Source organism: Rana temporaria, chromosome 11 (assembly GCF_905171775.1).
Source record: "Rana temporaria chromosome 11, aRanTem1.1, whole genome shotgun sequence".
Lineage (NCBI taxonomy): Eukaryota > Metazoa > Chordata > Amphibia > Anura > Ranidae > Rana > Rana temporaria.
The window spans coordinates 131,562,348-131,577,569 of NC_053499.1; the positions used below are offsets into that span (position 1 = coordinate 131,562,348).

General features: G+C 42.4%; 1 protein-coding gene across 1 annotated transcript in view; it reads right to left on the minus strand.

Annotated features, from left to right (window-relative positions):
* NLRC5 (NLR family CARD domain containing 5) overlaps nt 1–15,222 on the minus strand; it is a 186,265-nt gene that overhangs the window by 130,293 nt on the left and 40,750 nt on the right. Inside the window, exons 7-11 of the mRNA XM_040329168.1 lie at nt 9,847–9,930; nt 7,696–7,785; nt 7,556–7,606; nt 6,006–6,071; nt 1,102–1,182 (exon numbers count right to left, since the gene is read on the minus strand). Coding sequence (XP_040185102.1) covers nt 1,102–1,182; nt 6,006–6,071; nt 7,556–7,606; nt 7,696–7,785; nt 9,847–9,930 — 372 coding nt within the window. The remainder of the gene's footprint in view (nt 1–1,101; nt 1,183–6,005; nt 6,072–7,555; nt 7,607–7,695; nt 7,786–9,846; nt 9,931–15,222) is intronic.

Sequence of the window (15,222 nt, forward strand, 5' to 3'; positions counted from 1 at the left end):
ATGGCAAGTCTATCTATACGCCGCAAAATACCAGCTTTAACTATACGCCGGAAAAAGCAGACTACAGACGACGTTAGAAAATGCGATGGCTGCGCGTACGTTCGTGGATCGTCGTAAATCGCTAATTTGCATACCCGACGGGGAAAACGACGCAAACTCCACACAGCAGGCGCTGAAGTATTGCACCTACGATCCGAAGGCGTACGAAGCCGTACGCCTGTCGGATCGAACCCAGAAGCCGTCGTATCTTGGTTTGAGGATTCAAACTAAAGATACGACGCGGGTAATTTGAAAGTAAGCCGGCGTATCAGTAGATACGCCGGCGTACTCCCTATGTGGATCTGGCCCATTGATTTGTCAAGGGTCTGTAATAGCAGTAAACTTTCTCATATAATGTGTCTTCAGTTTCTGACTGAAGCATGCCCCCCAATCTCAATAATGCCTATATCATGTTTATACTCTCTGACCTCCTTATGTAGTATACCTTCAGTCACTGTTTTGTTGCATGCTTGTAGTCACTTACCATCCCCTTTTCCTGCATTCTAAGACACCTTTCTGAAACATTTTACATTTGTTAAATGTTATGTGTGGTACTATTGGTTTTGGCAGGGGCCGCAAATGAGGCCCCCTACATAAAGGAAGCTGACTACCACTAATCCAGGAAATTGTTTGCCTTTGGGGATCAGAAAGATATATTTTAATCATATGTTATTGTTTTTTTCCTCTAGATATCAACTAGAGGTTTAGGAATTTAAATATTACTGGGTGTCTTATTAAAAACATTTTTTTTAAATGTTTAATATTTTTTTCTGGACTATATAGGTTGCTCTACAGGAAAAAAAAGTTCTTCTTGACTCCTAATGGCAAATGGATGAAATTCTGAATGAACTGTATTTTATAACTAAGTTATTCTTTTACTTTTATTGGCATTTGGTGTACAGAGTCTTTGTAGCTCTGCCAAAAAGCTACTGGTCTATCATACTAATTGCAGTGTGAATAACTCTCCGCCCTTGTGTTAAAGTCTTGTGTTTGCCATTTGGCTAAAGCACTTATCGTAGTAAAATAATGTTGTTTTATTTTTTTATTTAATGTGTAACATACTTCAAGTAGGAGAGATGTAATTTAGTAAGGATGCGAATCAGCTGAGGAAAGTTTTTGCCAGTGAGGTTACAGTTTTGAAGACTGAAACAAAAAAAAAAAAGAAGAGCATCAATAGTAAGAAAAAAATGTAAATTGTATTTACAAAGCATGTAAAGTTCAGAAAGCACATTTTAAGTCTACAATTAAAAGATAATGGCCCAGATTCACAAAGCACTTACGCCGACGTATAACAAGTTACGCCGACATAAGTGCAAATGTACGACGTCGTATCTTTGCGCCAGATCCACAAACTAATATGCGCCTAAAAACAGGCTACACCCCGCCGACATATCTTGCTTACGCTGGCGTAGGGTGGGCGCACATTTAGGCTGGGAGCATGATGCCACTCCCATTGATTAGCCATTCAAACATGCAAATGAGGGAAATACAGCGATTCACAAACGTGCGTGTGCCCGGCGCATGCTACGCTAGATGCGCGTAAGTTGTGCGTCCGGCGTAAAGTTATTCCCCATAAAGGAGGTGCAACCCAGCAACAGACATGCTCAGGTCTGCAACAGGGAACACAAGCCGGCGTATTGTGCGTTGGACTGGCTGGGCGTACGTTATGTTCAAGGCGTACGCAGTGATCCGGCGTAGCTTAGGCAGTTGTGCCAGCGTGGTTGTGAGCAGGCGCAGGGGGGTGTGCGCATGCGCAGTTCGTGATACGTACCTGTCTGGCGCTCGGCCCATCATTTGCATGGGGTCACTCCTCATTTGTATGGGTCACGCCCACTTCCACCTACGCCGACGTACGCCTTCGAAAACCACGCCACGCTGGCACAGCGTTGGGAGCACTGGCTTGCTAAATGCAATGCTTGCCTCTCTGCGCTGCGTTGGCGTAGCGTACGGTGGTTACTCTCTACGGCGGCGTAATGTGCGCCTTGCTTTCTGTGAATCTGGGCCAATGTTCTTCATAATGAAAATAATCAGCAATGGCATACAATGACAGGTTATATGCATTTATTGTGTTAGGTCCTATGTCGATGAGTCTTGTTTTCCTGTATTTGAGGTGAAATTTGAATGCACGTCAAACAAAGGTCAGAAAAATCTTAATGACTTAAAAAGAAGCAGTAAACATGTAAATTTAGAGGCTTTGTTTGACCTGCTTTGCATTGCATTTTGCTGTATTTCTCAGCATGACCTACTGAGGTGCATTTAAGCTGCAGTAACAAAAAAAGACAAAAGCAGCCTTTTCTCGTCATACACTGTATTTTCAATTTAAACGCAGCAGAATGCTGGGAGGTGGGATTGAAGGGAGCACGCATATTAGTGCTGAATCTTTTTTGGAGGGGGACATTTTGGATTCTCCTGACCCCTACATTCTACATTACCCACCCCTGACTCCTGCACTCTTTTCGCTTTGTAGCATATTTAATGGAAACGTCATATTATTCTAAATCGTTGTGCTGAGTTTTATATGTGTCTGTAAGGCCTCGTACACACGGCCGAGGAACTCGACGTGCCAAACACATCGAGTTCCTCGGCCAGTTCAGCACTGAAGCCGCCGAGGAACTCGGCGGGACGAGAGCTCCCATAGAACAACGAGGAAATAGAGAACATGTTCTCTATTTCCTCGTCGAGCTCCTCGTCGGCTTCCTCGGCCGAAAGTGTACACACGACCAGTTTCCTCGGCAGAATTCAGCCAGAAACTCGGTCGGAAGCTGAATTCTGCCGAGGAAACTGGTCGTGTGTACGGGGCCTGAGACTCTTGATTGTGGAACTGCAATAAAAGCATATTTTAAAGGTACAAGGAGGCCTGGGCTTTATTTAACCACCTCCCAATGTTAAAGGGGAGTTCCAGCCTTTTTTTAAGTTTATTAAAAGTCAGCAGCTACAAAAAGTGTAGCTGCTGGCTTTTAATAAACAGACACTTACCTGCTCCACGGCTCCAGCGACGCGCCGGCCGGGGCTCCGCTCCTCGCCCCCCCTCTTCACCCTCTTCATTCCTAGTGTGGGCACCCGGCAGTGACAGCTTTCGGCTTCACGGCCGGGCACCCACTGCGCATGCGCGAACAGCACTGCGCCGTCCGATTGGACAGGCGCTCGCCTACAGGGAGGGGCTGCAAGAAGGCGATTAAGCTAATCGCCTTTCCAGCCCCTCGGTGGAAGGAGGAAGTGGGACAGGAAGTCCCCTTCTCCTGAAGCCCCCACTCCCCCCCAAAAAAAATTATATGCCAAATGTGGCATGTAAGGGGGCGAGGAGTGGGTTAAGCGGAAGTTCCATTTTTAGGTGGAACTCCAATTTAACAGTAAGGTCGCCGCGTTACCACACTGTATTACTACTCTCCTTGGGATGCTCAAAGGTGCCTCGTTTTTTTACAATTAAAGCAAGGCCGCTGGTGCTGAGGAAGATTGTTCCCTCCAGGCCACAATATTTTTAATCACACCCACTTTTTTCTGTGCGCCGCAGGTCACTATCTCTCTTAAGTGTCCCTCATTCTCAAGTTCTAAAGTTGGGAGGCATGCTAATATAGCCTGGTTTGCATCCAATTTTGTCACTAAAACTGGACATACCTTACTGTTTTTGACATCTGAGCGAAAGAAATCAGCTTTATTCCTCCATCCATGCTATACAATGTTGATGAACACATTTCTATCAGGATACCTTAAGAGGGGCTGCATCTGATTGAATGCATCTCCTGTACGGCTGACAATTTTCCTTGTGGATCTTTCAACTTTTCATTTAAAAGATTCAGGGAGGAAGGCTGCCTACATGGCCTTGTGCTAACCAAATTTCAGCAGGTACAGGCTGAAATATTAACAATGTATGGCCAGCTTTAGATGCTCGATAGATGTTCAGTGTTATGATATTGTGATATCTTTGTGATATCTCATAATATGATATTTTCATAATGTTGTCTATTGTAGACATCTTTAAATGCATAAAAATGTGTCAAGTGTGTAAAAAAAAAAAGTATAGTGATCACTCCATTTCTTGTGAGTTACTTTAGTTTAATCATTTCATTGGCTGTGGGTTTGTACTTTACTTTTATGGGAAATACAGAACTGTGTGTCCACAAATCTGTGGTCATAATGGATGTCCCAAGAATGATGGCCTAGGAAAACAAAGATTTGAAGTCTAGTCCTGGATCCATGATGACAGCTCTGTGCTGCCCAACAAATCCATATACCTTTTATTAAAGAGGAAGTAAAGTCTTTTTGTTTGATTGTACCTATAGGTAAGCCTATATTATGGCTTACCTGTAGGTACTGTAAATATCTTCTGAGCTTGGACTGTTTAGGAGATATTTATTATATACACCGCTGCCGAAAGTCATTGGCGCATGCGCTCTGAAGGAAAGGCCATCCGTGCTGTTTCTTGAGGGTCCTGTGCCATGACCGGCAGGTCCCGCATGCACGCGCGGTGTGACGTCATCGCGGCTCTGGCTCAGGGAATTAGGAATTAAATCATTATCATGTCTTCTTCATAGATTACCGTATTTATCGGCGTATACCGCACACTTTTTTGCCCTGAAAATCAGGGCAAAATCGTGGGTGCGCGATATACGCCGATACCCGCTTTCCTGCGCCGAGTTTGAATACTGCGCCGACATATACCGAGCGCAGTACACTCGTGTATAGTCGGCCAGTCTCGGCTCCTCTCGCGCTGACGTCCTGGACGTCAGCGCGAGAGTAGCCGAGCCTGCCCGACCATACACGAGTGTACTGCGCTCTGTATATGTCGGCGCAGTATTCAAACTCGGCGCGGGAAACGAGCGGGGAGGACGCAAGGACGCCGCAGAAGGACGCCGGACCCGACGAAGAGGACACCCGAAGCCGCAGAGGGATGCCGGACCCGACGAGGCCGCCGATGGACGCCGCGCAAGACACCAAAACTGTAAGTACAAACAATCTTTTTTCCAAAGGATTTTCGGGCAACTTTAGGGGTGCGCGCTATACGCAGGAGCGCGCTATACCCCAATAAATACGGTATATAGGGTGAATTTCACAACCCTTGAAATTTTGCCAAACTTGACCTAAAGTGGTTGTAACCCTAAAAAGGATCGCAGTCCTTTAAAGCAGGATACACATAATAGTGCTTGGGCTGTCGCAATTGTCCTATTAGTCCCTCTCTATGTTCTAAAAAAAAAACTGGTTTATACTGCCTGTTTCTGAGTCCCTCTATGTAAATTGATCACGGTAATCATGGCTGCTGAACCCTGGATACCATGGTCAGTTTATGTTACTTCCTTATCCCCTAGTCTCTCCTCTCTCCCCCTCCCTCCCTACCTGTCAGCTCAGGAGTCTGTCTGTGATCCATCTCCTCCCCGCCACTCCTGTCATTGTAGCTGTAAAATACTACTGAGAAATCCTGTAATCCCCTCTCTTACAGGAAGATATTATGTGCAGTATCTGTGTCTTTAAAGAAATATTCTGCAAAATACCTTATTTACAGCGCCGCTGGGTGCTCTTATGACCTCCTGCCACTCTCCTCCTCTCCTCCCGGCTGGTCTCTGAGGGGAATCTCAGCCCCTCATGCTGTAGTGCTTAAATCAGGGAAGGAGAGTGCAGGCAGGTCACGTGAGTTCCCAGCGGTGCTGTAAAATAAGGTATTTTGTGGAATCATTTTTAAAAAACACAGATACTGCACATTGAATCTTCCCGATATCCTGGTCCTGATCTCGCAGAAATCCAGGCTTCATCTTTATCAATAAAATATTTGCTCATAATCTGCCTGATGCTATTTCTACTAACCTTTTATATAAAGTAAATTATAGTTGAATCTATCAATACTTTCAATATCATTTTCTCACAGAAGTGTATAAATCAACTATAGAATTTATGCTACTGTATATTTTTGGTATGGTATGTTTGTAAGTAAATGTATTTTGCTTTGCTTATGCTTAACACTTATCTTGTTTTACCTTAGTCGTATCTCGTTCTTCTCAGTAGTTTCATTTCGAGCCTTCTTGGCCGGAGGAGAGCTGCAACTAAACATGAGTTCATTATATTCACCTCCTAGCTCTCCTAGTTTTGCCAGATAAACACAATTCTTGTAAAAGCAAGGCACTAAGGTTCTCTTAAAGTGGCCATGTTTCTTACGGAATACAGGCTTAAAATAGTACAGTATTTGAGGTTTTCAAATGCTAAGTTAAATGCCAGGCTCTTCTGACAACAGTTTTTGAAATATACAAAAGTGTGATACACATGAGGGGGCACCATAAAGGTCTAACAAGCCTGCTCATTAGCTGCAACAAATTTAAGTATTAAAATTTTTTTTTAAAAAACAACATACAGCATATACATCAGCACCTTCATGAATTGAACTAAGCAGAGAAATTGACAATGAAAAAAATGTATGTTTTCTAACCTCTAATTTCTAACCTCGGAGAACAGGCAGTAACCATACAGACAACGTGAAGAAGGAAGGATCACTGATGTTAAACCAAGAAACACAGAAAATACATTTTATAACAGGAAATCTATATATTCTTTTGCTGGAATTTTGGATGTTTCTGGTCCAACATCAACAGTGGAACCTTTTCAGATTTGGTGGGAATGAAATTGGATCTCAAGAGTGCAAATTTCACAACTGGAGTGTCCAAGAGATATAGATAACAGCTGGTTTAATTAGCATCCCCATTGGAAATATTCCCCTCTATTCCTGTTCTAGTGATGACCCAAAATGTAGAAGGTTTTTTCACATTTACGCTTAGTGATAACGGTAAGCAAGACAAATAGAGAGGGTGAACCTCCCTAACGAGGGCACAGACAGCAACCAAATCCTTACAGGTGTTCTAATCCCTCACTACTATATCCATAAAGGAAAACAAAATAAAGTTTTGCCCTTAGTTATACTTTACTCCAGCCTTTCTCAGCCTAATGGTTCCCCATGGTTTCTTTATAAATTGCTAAGGGATCCTTGAGTATTGAGTAGTTTCTGCCCTTGAGATCTGTAACCTCTGACATCAAAGATCTTTTAAGTTACGGGTGTCAAATTCCCTGCCCTCCAGCTGTTGCAGAACTACAAGTCCCATGAGGCATTGCAAGGCTAACAATTACGAGCATGGCTCGAAAGAGCAGAGGTATAATGGGACTTGTAGTTCTGCAACAGCTGGAGAGCCGCCAGTTTGACATTCCTGTTTAGGTGGTCTGTAAGGGTTCTTCCTATTGACCACAAATCTTAGAAGCACTCTTTTCCACTGACCATCACACAAATGTATCATGATACTGTAGCTATAGTAATAATAAATAGGGGCTTCCTGAGACCGGAAATTTATTTAACATGCGCCCCAATGTTAAAAAGGTTGAGAAAGTCTTCTTTAATCTATACATTCCAGGGACCTAAGGAATGATCAGTATGGGATAGAAATTGTCATAATGATTGGAAATTCCTTGTTTGACAACATAAGAGAAGGATATCTAAAAAAGTTTTTTTATTACACTAGTATGAATCACTTAATAATCATTTTACCTCTGTGGTGTGCAATACACTGTGGAGAAGACAGCTGTAGAAGTGTCCCCCCTGCAGAAAAGTTATGGAATATCAATACATTTTTTAAAGAAAAAAAATGATAGAAGTGCGGTCATTAGTATATGACTAATATTACTCACGTTATCTGTATATCTCTGATATTGTGATGTGTAACAGCTGACTTTACCAGTGACAGAATATTCATCGCATTTAACTCACTGTTGCTTAGGCTGGAAAACACAAAACAATCAGTATTTTTTATAGTGATTTAATATCTATGTATTAAAGAGAAAAAGAGGTAAAATAGTTAGGAGACAAGAAGAGTAATAGAAAGGAAAAAAGTAGGCAACCCACTGGCCTTTTGTGTCTTTTTATATTTGTCCGGGGCTGAGCTTTCAATTATTTCTCATAATTCATATATTACATTGTTATCACATAGGAAATGTACAACCACATATGGTCTTACATCGCCTACTGTTGCTTTGTGCTTTTTCATAAACTCCCGTTATTACAAAAATTGAGTTAGGCTGCCTATTTACGACACCTAGACATCAAACAGCCAGCTATCCACTGATGAAAAGAATGAGTGAGAAGTGAAAAGAGAGCTCCTGACAATGACATACAGTACCGTATTTATCGGCGTATACCGCGCACTTTTTTGCCCTGAAAATCAGGGCAAAATCGTGGGTGCGCGGTATACGCCGATACCCGCTTTCCCGCGCCGAGTTTTGAATACTGCACTGACATATACCGAGCGCAGTACACTCGGGTATAGTCGGGCAGTCTCGGCTCCTTCCGCGGTCACGTCCTGGATGTACAGGACGTCAGCGCGGGTAGCCGAGCATTGCCGACAATACACGAGTGTACTGCGCTCTGTATATGTCAGCGCAGTATTCAAACTCGGCGCGGGAAACGAGCGGGGAGGACGCCGCAGAAGGACGCCGGACCCGCCGAAGAGGACACCGGACCCACCGCAGAAGGACACCCGAAGCTGCAGAAGGACGCCGGACCCGCCGAAGAGGACACCCGAAGCCGCAGAAGGACGCCGGACCCGACGAGGCCGCCGATGGACGCCGCGCAAGACACCAAAACTGTAAGTACAAAACAAACTTTTTTTCCACAGGATTCGGGGCATCTTTAGTGGTGCGCGGTATACGCGGGAGCGCGTTATACCGCGATAATTTGGACATTTTCTCAATATGAAAAAACGAACAAAGCAGACACATGCAGTACAATGATAATACATTTTTTTTTTTAACAAATATAAATCAAGGAAAAAAAGATCAAAATGTATACAACCATCTCCATTATGTAGTTGTTGGCACAACCTTCTTTTATCCCTTACAACTTTAAAATCAGCAGAACACATTTAAGATCAGGCATCAAACCCTCCCCCGGTCCACCAATCCTGCCCACGTTTTTACAAAGCCCATTTAAACATGCTCTATGGCCCTAAAACATCAAGTTCAAGCTCTTAGAAATGTCACATCCATTTTCAAAACTATCACAATGAGAATGGATCCTTCCATCTCGTGGGTTCTACAGGAACATCTTGCCCCGAAATGAAAACATTTTAAGCTGACAATTTACATACAGCATGGAAAAGAAGAAAGGTAATAGCGCTCTCTGCAGGGACAAACCAATCCATACAATCCAATCCAATCCATACACTAGGTCCACTCACAGGTGCCGAGGCTCGATGTGTCCCAACACACTCAAATGCAACAGTAGTAAGAAGAGGTCTGTTGAAGTGTCGTTTATTGGTACATCAGAGTGACAATGAAACAATAATGCTGACACGTTTCGGCAGTAGCCTTATGCCGCGTACACACGATCGGTCAATCCGATGAGAACGGTCTGATGGACCGTTTTCATCAGACCAAACCGATTGTGTATAGGCCCCATCGGTTATTTATCCATCGGTTAAAAAATTTCACGCATGCTCAGAATCAAGTCGACGCATGCTTGGAAGCATCGTTTTTTTAACTGATGGTGTGTAGGCACGACTGACCATCAGTCAGCTTCATCGGTTAACTGATGGAAAAATCAATCAGACCGTTCTCATCGGATTGACCGATCGTGTGTACAGGGCATTAGTCGTAGCTTGTTTTATTGTCACTCTGATGTACCAATAAACGACACTTCAAGGATTACAGTTTTGCCGGCTCTTCTTACTACAGTTTACGTACAGAGCGAGCCTGAAACCCCCAAATCACTAACTTACCTAAACAGTATCCTGTGTATAACACAAGTAAAGTGCCAAAATAAAATATTGAGATTATATCACTTACTCTAAATGCTTTAACTGATCCATCCCAGAAAACAATTCAATCAGCATGACCATGTCCTTAAGTTTCAGATGGTTACCTTCCAAGCTAGAAAAGTAAAATGTTACAAATGATTAATGATGAATGAAAAAGTCAACTTTTACAGGTTTTTTTTTCTGTTGATTTTATGATTTGTTAAAATTTTGCCAGCTTTACAACATAACACTAATTTATTGGCTGCATATTGTATTGGGGATTATGATGGGTTTCCACATGACGGTGTAGTAAATAATGCCTAGTTTGTCAAAGTGCCGAATCAGTGGCAAGCAATATAGCATACTTTATTTATGTTTCAATTCATATACAGTAAAACCTTGGTTTTCGAGCATAATACGTTCCAGAAACATGCTTGTAATCCAAAGCACTTGTATATCAAAGCATTTTTTTTTACAGTGTATTAAAAAGAAGAGAGGCACCTCTAAGTGTAGCATTATGTTGCTAAATGTTGTACCTTCATTAACCCCCCTGGCGGTATTCCCGAGTCTGGCTCGGGGTGGAATTTCAGAACCAAGAGCGGTAACCCCGAGCCAGACTCGGGATCGCCTCGCAGCATCCACAGGCTTGGTTTACTTACCTTGTCCCTGGATCCTGCGATGCCTCCCCGCTGTGTGAGCGAGCGGTGTCCTCGCTCGATTCAAACAGTGCCTGTGTGCTGCTGAACTATGCTCCCTGCGACGTTACGACGCACGGGGGCGGAGAAAGGCGCCAAATTCAAAAAAGTTAATAAACACAATACATACAATATACTGTAATCTTACAGATCACAGTACTGTATCTAAAAAATACACACCCCATTTGTCCCTAGTGGTCTGCCCAGTGCCCTACATGTACTTTTATATAATAAAAACTGTTCTTTCTGCCTGCAAACTGTAGATTGTCCATAGCAACCAAAAACTGTCCCTTTATGTCAAAAGTGGTTTTAGAGCAGCTAGAAAACAACGATAATAAATTATAATCACTTGCAGAATTGAGCGATTCGTGGGGAAATTCGTCATAAAAAAATAAAAGTAATGACAGCGACAATTCTGCAACTGAGCAAATTTCAGTGTTTTTGATTTGATTACATTATTGAATAATTTTTATTATAATTATATTATTATTTGTTATAACTATTTATAGTTGTTTATTATATTATAATTTATGATTTTGTTTTTCAAACTTTATCATACCCGGGATGTCTACTAGACTCTTGTTTGGACAGATTTAAGTGAGTTATCCCTAAGAATTATAGGCCTACAATGTAAAACGCCAAATTTCCATTCATAATAATGGTACCGCTTTCAGCACCTAAAATCTGAAATAATCATACCGCCAGGGAGGTTAAATGTAACCATATTGCTACACTTAGAGGCTCCTCTCTTCTTTTTTATACTCAGTTGTGACATGACGCTACTCTTATATCAAGACATCACTTGTATATCAAGGCAAAATTCATTAAAACATTTTGCTATTCTTGCAAAACGCTCTAAAACCAAGTTACTCCCAACCCAAGGTTTTACTGTACTGCCGTAATCTGAGCCAAAGCCTATAATGTGGTTAGTGTATCACAGACTTTCTTTTCTATAGGATGAAAATGTGGTAAATATTCCCACCTGTGATATCACCATCTGTCTTAAAATCAATGCAATAATTAACCACTTAAGCCCCGGACCTTTAGGCAGCTAAATGCCCAGGCCAGGTTTTGCGATTCGGCACTGCGTCGATTTAACAGACAATTGCGCGGTCGTGCGACGTGGCTCCCAAACAAAATTGGCGTCCTTTTTTCCCCACAAATAGAGCTTTCTTTTGGTGGTATTTGATCACCTCTGCGGTTTTTATTTTTTGCGCTATAAACAAAAATAGAGCGACAATTTTGAAAAAAATGCAGAATTTTTTACTTTTTGCTTTTTGCTATAATAAATATCCCCCAAAAACATATATAATTTTATTTTTTTCCTCAGTTTAGGCCGATACGTATTCTTCTACCTATTTTTGGCAAAAAAATCGCAATAAGTGTTTATCGATTGGTTTGTGCAAAATTTATAGCGTTTACAATTAATTTTTTTTTTACTACTATTGGCGGCGATCAGCGATTTTTTTGGTGACTGCGACATTATGGCAGACACTTCGGACAATTTTGACACATTTTTGGGACCATTGTCATTTTCACAGCAAAAAATGCATTTAAATTGCATTGTTTATTGTGAAAATGACAGTTGCAGTTTGGGAGTTAACCACAGGGGGCGCTGTAGGAGTTAGGGTTCACCTAGTGTGTGTTTACAACTGTAGGGGGGTGTGGCTGTAGGACTGACGTCATCGATCGAGTCTCCCTATAAAAGGGATCACTTGATCGATACGCCGCCACAGTGAAGCACGGGGAAGCCGTGTTTACATACGGCTCTTCCCGTTCTTCAGCTCCGGGGAGCGATCACGACGGAGCGGCTATAAACGAATAGCCGCGCCGTCGTCCCGGATCGCTCCCCGAGGTAAGCCGCCCGCCGCACGCAGCGGGGGGGGGGGAGGGTCCCGATCGGACCCCCCACCCGCTAGAAGGCAAGGACGTATATATACGCCCATCTGCCTGTACGTGCCATTCTGTGGACGTAAATAGGCGTGCGGCGGCCGTTAAGTAGTTAAACTTAGATGGTTGATAACATAGCCACAAATGGAAGACTGGGGCACATGAAAGGTATGCGTGTGTGTGTGTGTTATTACACAGATAAGGTAGTTTCGTTGGAGAGACCTCTGCACTAGTTGAAAATGTTGAAAATATTTAGATTATATACGATAAAATATATCATTATTTACTTAGGATTACAGAAATGGCGAAAGGGATTTGCCATGTGTATGGCCAAGGTTCTTTATCTTTGTTTGGCTTTACTGACATGTTGGTAGTAATTCTCTTCTGGGTTCCAATGCGGAAACAGTTTTCCTATTTGGATCCTCGAAATAAAACGTTTAAGGATCCCACTCTGGGTTTGTACCCCTGGGTTAGTCCCTTGCTTCTGGTCGATACCTGGAAAAAGGGTAATACTTGCTGGACTGTGAGGTGGAAGGACTGGTGCAAGTCAGACTTCCTCCTCTGCATAGAACCTCAGATGGTCATTGTTGTAGTTAATGCATTTGTTTTTCCCCATTTTTTCCTATTAGCATGCTTTTCTTCTTTTTGAGTCAAAACTGGTGGTTATTGAAACTGTAGACTGTTCCCGCATAGCTCAACGGTTGCGAGTACTACCAGATTGAGATATTGGAAAAATACTGGTATCCCTGGATTTTGATACTACTATATGCCTTTACCATTCTTGATAGCCTCAACAATGTAAACATATACTAAATTGTATTACTCTATTCTGTAAAAAGAATAAAAACAATGGAAACAAAGAGGTTTTAAGATCCCTGTATTAGGTCATGAAGGATATTTATTTCCTTATTGGAGAAGTGCATAGCAATGTACCAAGTGAGCTGATTTAAATTTTGCCACTAAATTTTGGGTTGGTCTATGCAGAAAATTTGTAGCCTTAAACCCCATAAACACGATCAGACTTTTTGACAACAGACTTCAAAATGAGCAGGTTTTCAAAAAAATCCGACCTTGTGTACGCGATCGGACAAACTATTTCGGTTTTTATCGGGCAAAAGTTTGCTCTGCAAACGTACATTTTTTTTGTCAACAAAAGTCCTACGGTGCAAAGTACTACCGTGTGTAGAGAAGTCCATCAGACTTTAGTCCAAAGTACAAGCACGCATGCTCATAACCAATGTTAAAAATCAACCAACAATAGCAGAAGTTGACCAAAGGGTGGCGGTAAAGAGCATAAAGGAAGTAAAAAAACACGTGATTTTGGGAACGTTTGTTGAAAAAGTCCTGCCATGTGTATGCATACCAAGTTCACGGCCAACGCCCTTCAAACAAAAATCCACGGAAAAGTTTGTTTGAAGTCCGACTGTGTGTATGAGGCTTAAGTAATACCTTTCATTGACTAATTCAGGCCCTGTAACCCTGTCCACGTGCTTCCATATCTAGCTACCCTTATATTTTGCAGTGGTGTCACCTGCACGTGATGTACTCTCCCCTAGTGTTCTGACCCAATACATCACATCACTTCACCAGCTCCTTCATCATGGTTAGAATTTGTACAGAAATCTTCGTCTGCAATACTTTTGACTTAAGGCGGCCATACACAGTTTGAATTTCGAAAGAATTTTCTTTCGAAAATCGTATGAAAGAATTTTCGTTCGTATTTCGCACCGTTAGTGGGCTGCAGCAACAGCCGATTTTCGTGCGGCAAGCAAATTTGAGAAATCCGACAAGTTGGAAATTTTTAGAAAAACAAACGATTTTCTGATCAATGATGGGAGAATCGTGCGAGAAATGTAATAGAAAAAAAAACGTGCATGTGCAAGAAAAGAATATTCCCGGAAGGGAAAAGAATATTCCCGGAGATAAACGAATATTCCTGGAGAGAAACGAACATTCCCGGCAACATGAATATTTTCGAAATTCGACCGTGTATGGCCTGCTTTAGTACCAAAAAAGCAAAAGCTGAACTTCCACGTCTTTTTTCTTTGCATTTAAACAAGCTTTATTGTAAGTTGACAATATTTTCTTGTAGCACAGACTCCATGGGGAGCAGCTGAGATGTTGGTTCCTTCCTAACACTCCCAGTGGTGATCTATCCTGAACTGAACCCAGACTCACTAATACACTAGTAATGTAAAGTTGAATAAATACAGCCCTGGGGAGAAGGTTTGGCGACAGTACAACAGTACAGCAATAACAAGACAAACGTATTAAACATTTCAGAAACAAACACTGTTATTACTGGATATTTAGGACACCAAGATGACCGATAATTTCAAGATGACCATACCCTTTTCCTACTCCATCAATGTGATTCACCCCAAAAAGGGCTCAAGCTGCCTATAGATGTATCAAAAATTTGGAAGCTTTAGCGGGCACTGGCCAAATTTCAAACCATCTATGGGTGTTCCTGCTTGAGAGGAGTCAATCTGAGGCCCCATACACACGAGAGGATTTATCCGCAGATACGGTCCAGCGGACCGTATCCGCGGATAAATCCTCTCGAGGATTTCAGAAGATTTCTATGCGATGGCGTGTACACACCATCGCATTGAAATCCGCGCTGAAATCCTCTGCCGATGACGTGTCGCGCCGTTGCCGCTATTATGACGCGGCGACGGGCGCGACGCTGTCATATAAGGAATTCCACGCATGCGTCAAATCATTACGACGCGTGCGGGGAATCCCTTTGGGCGGATGGATCCGGTAAGTCTGTACAGACGAGCGGATCCATCCGTTGGAATGGATTCCAGCAGATGGATTTGTTGAGCATGTCAGCA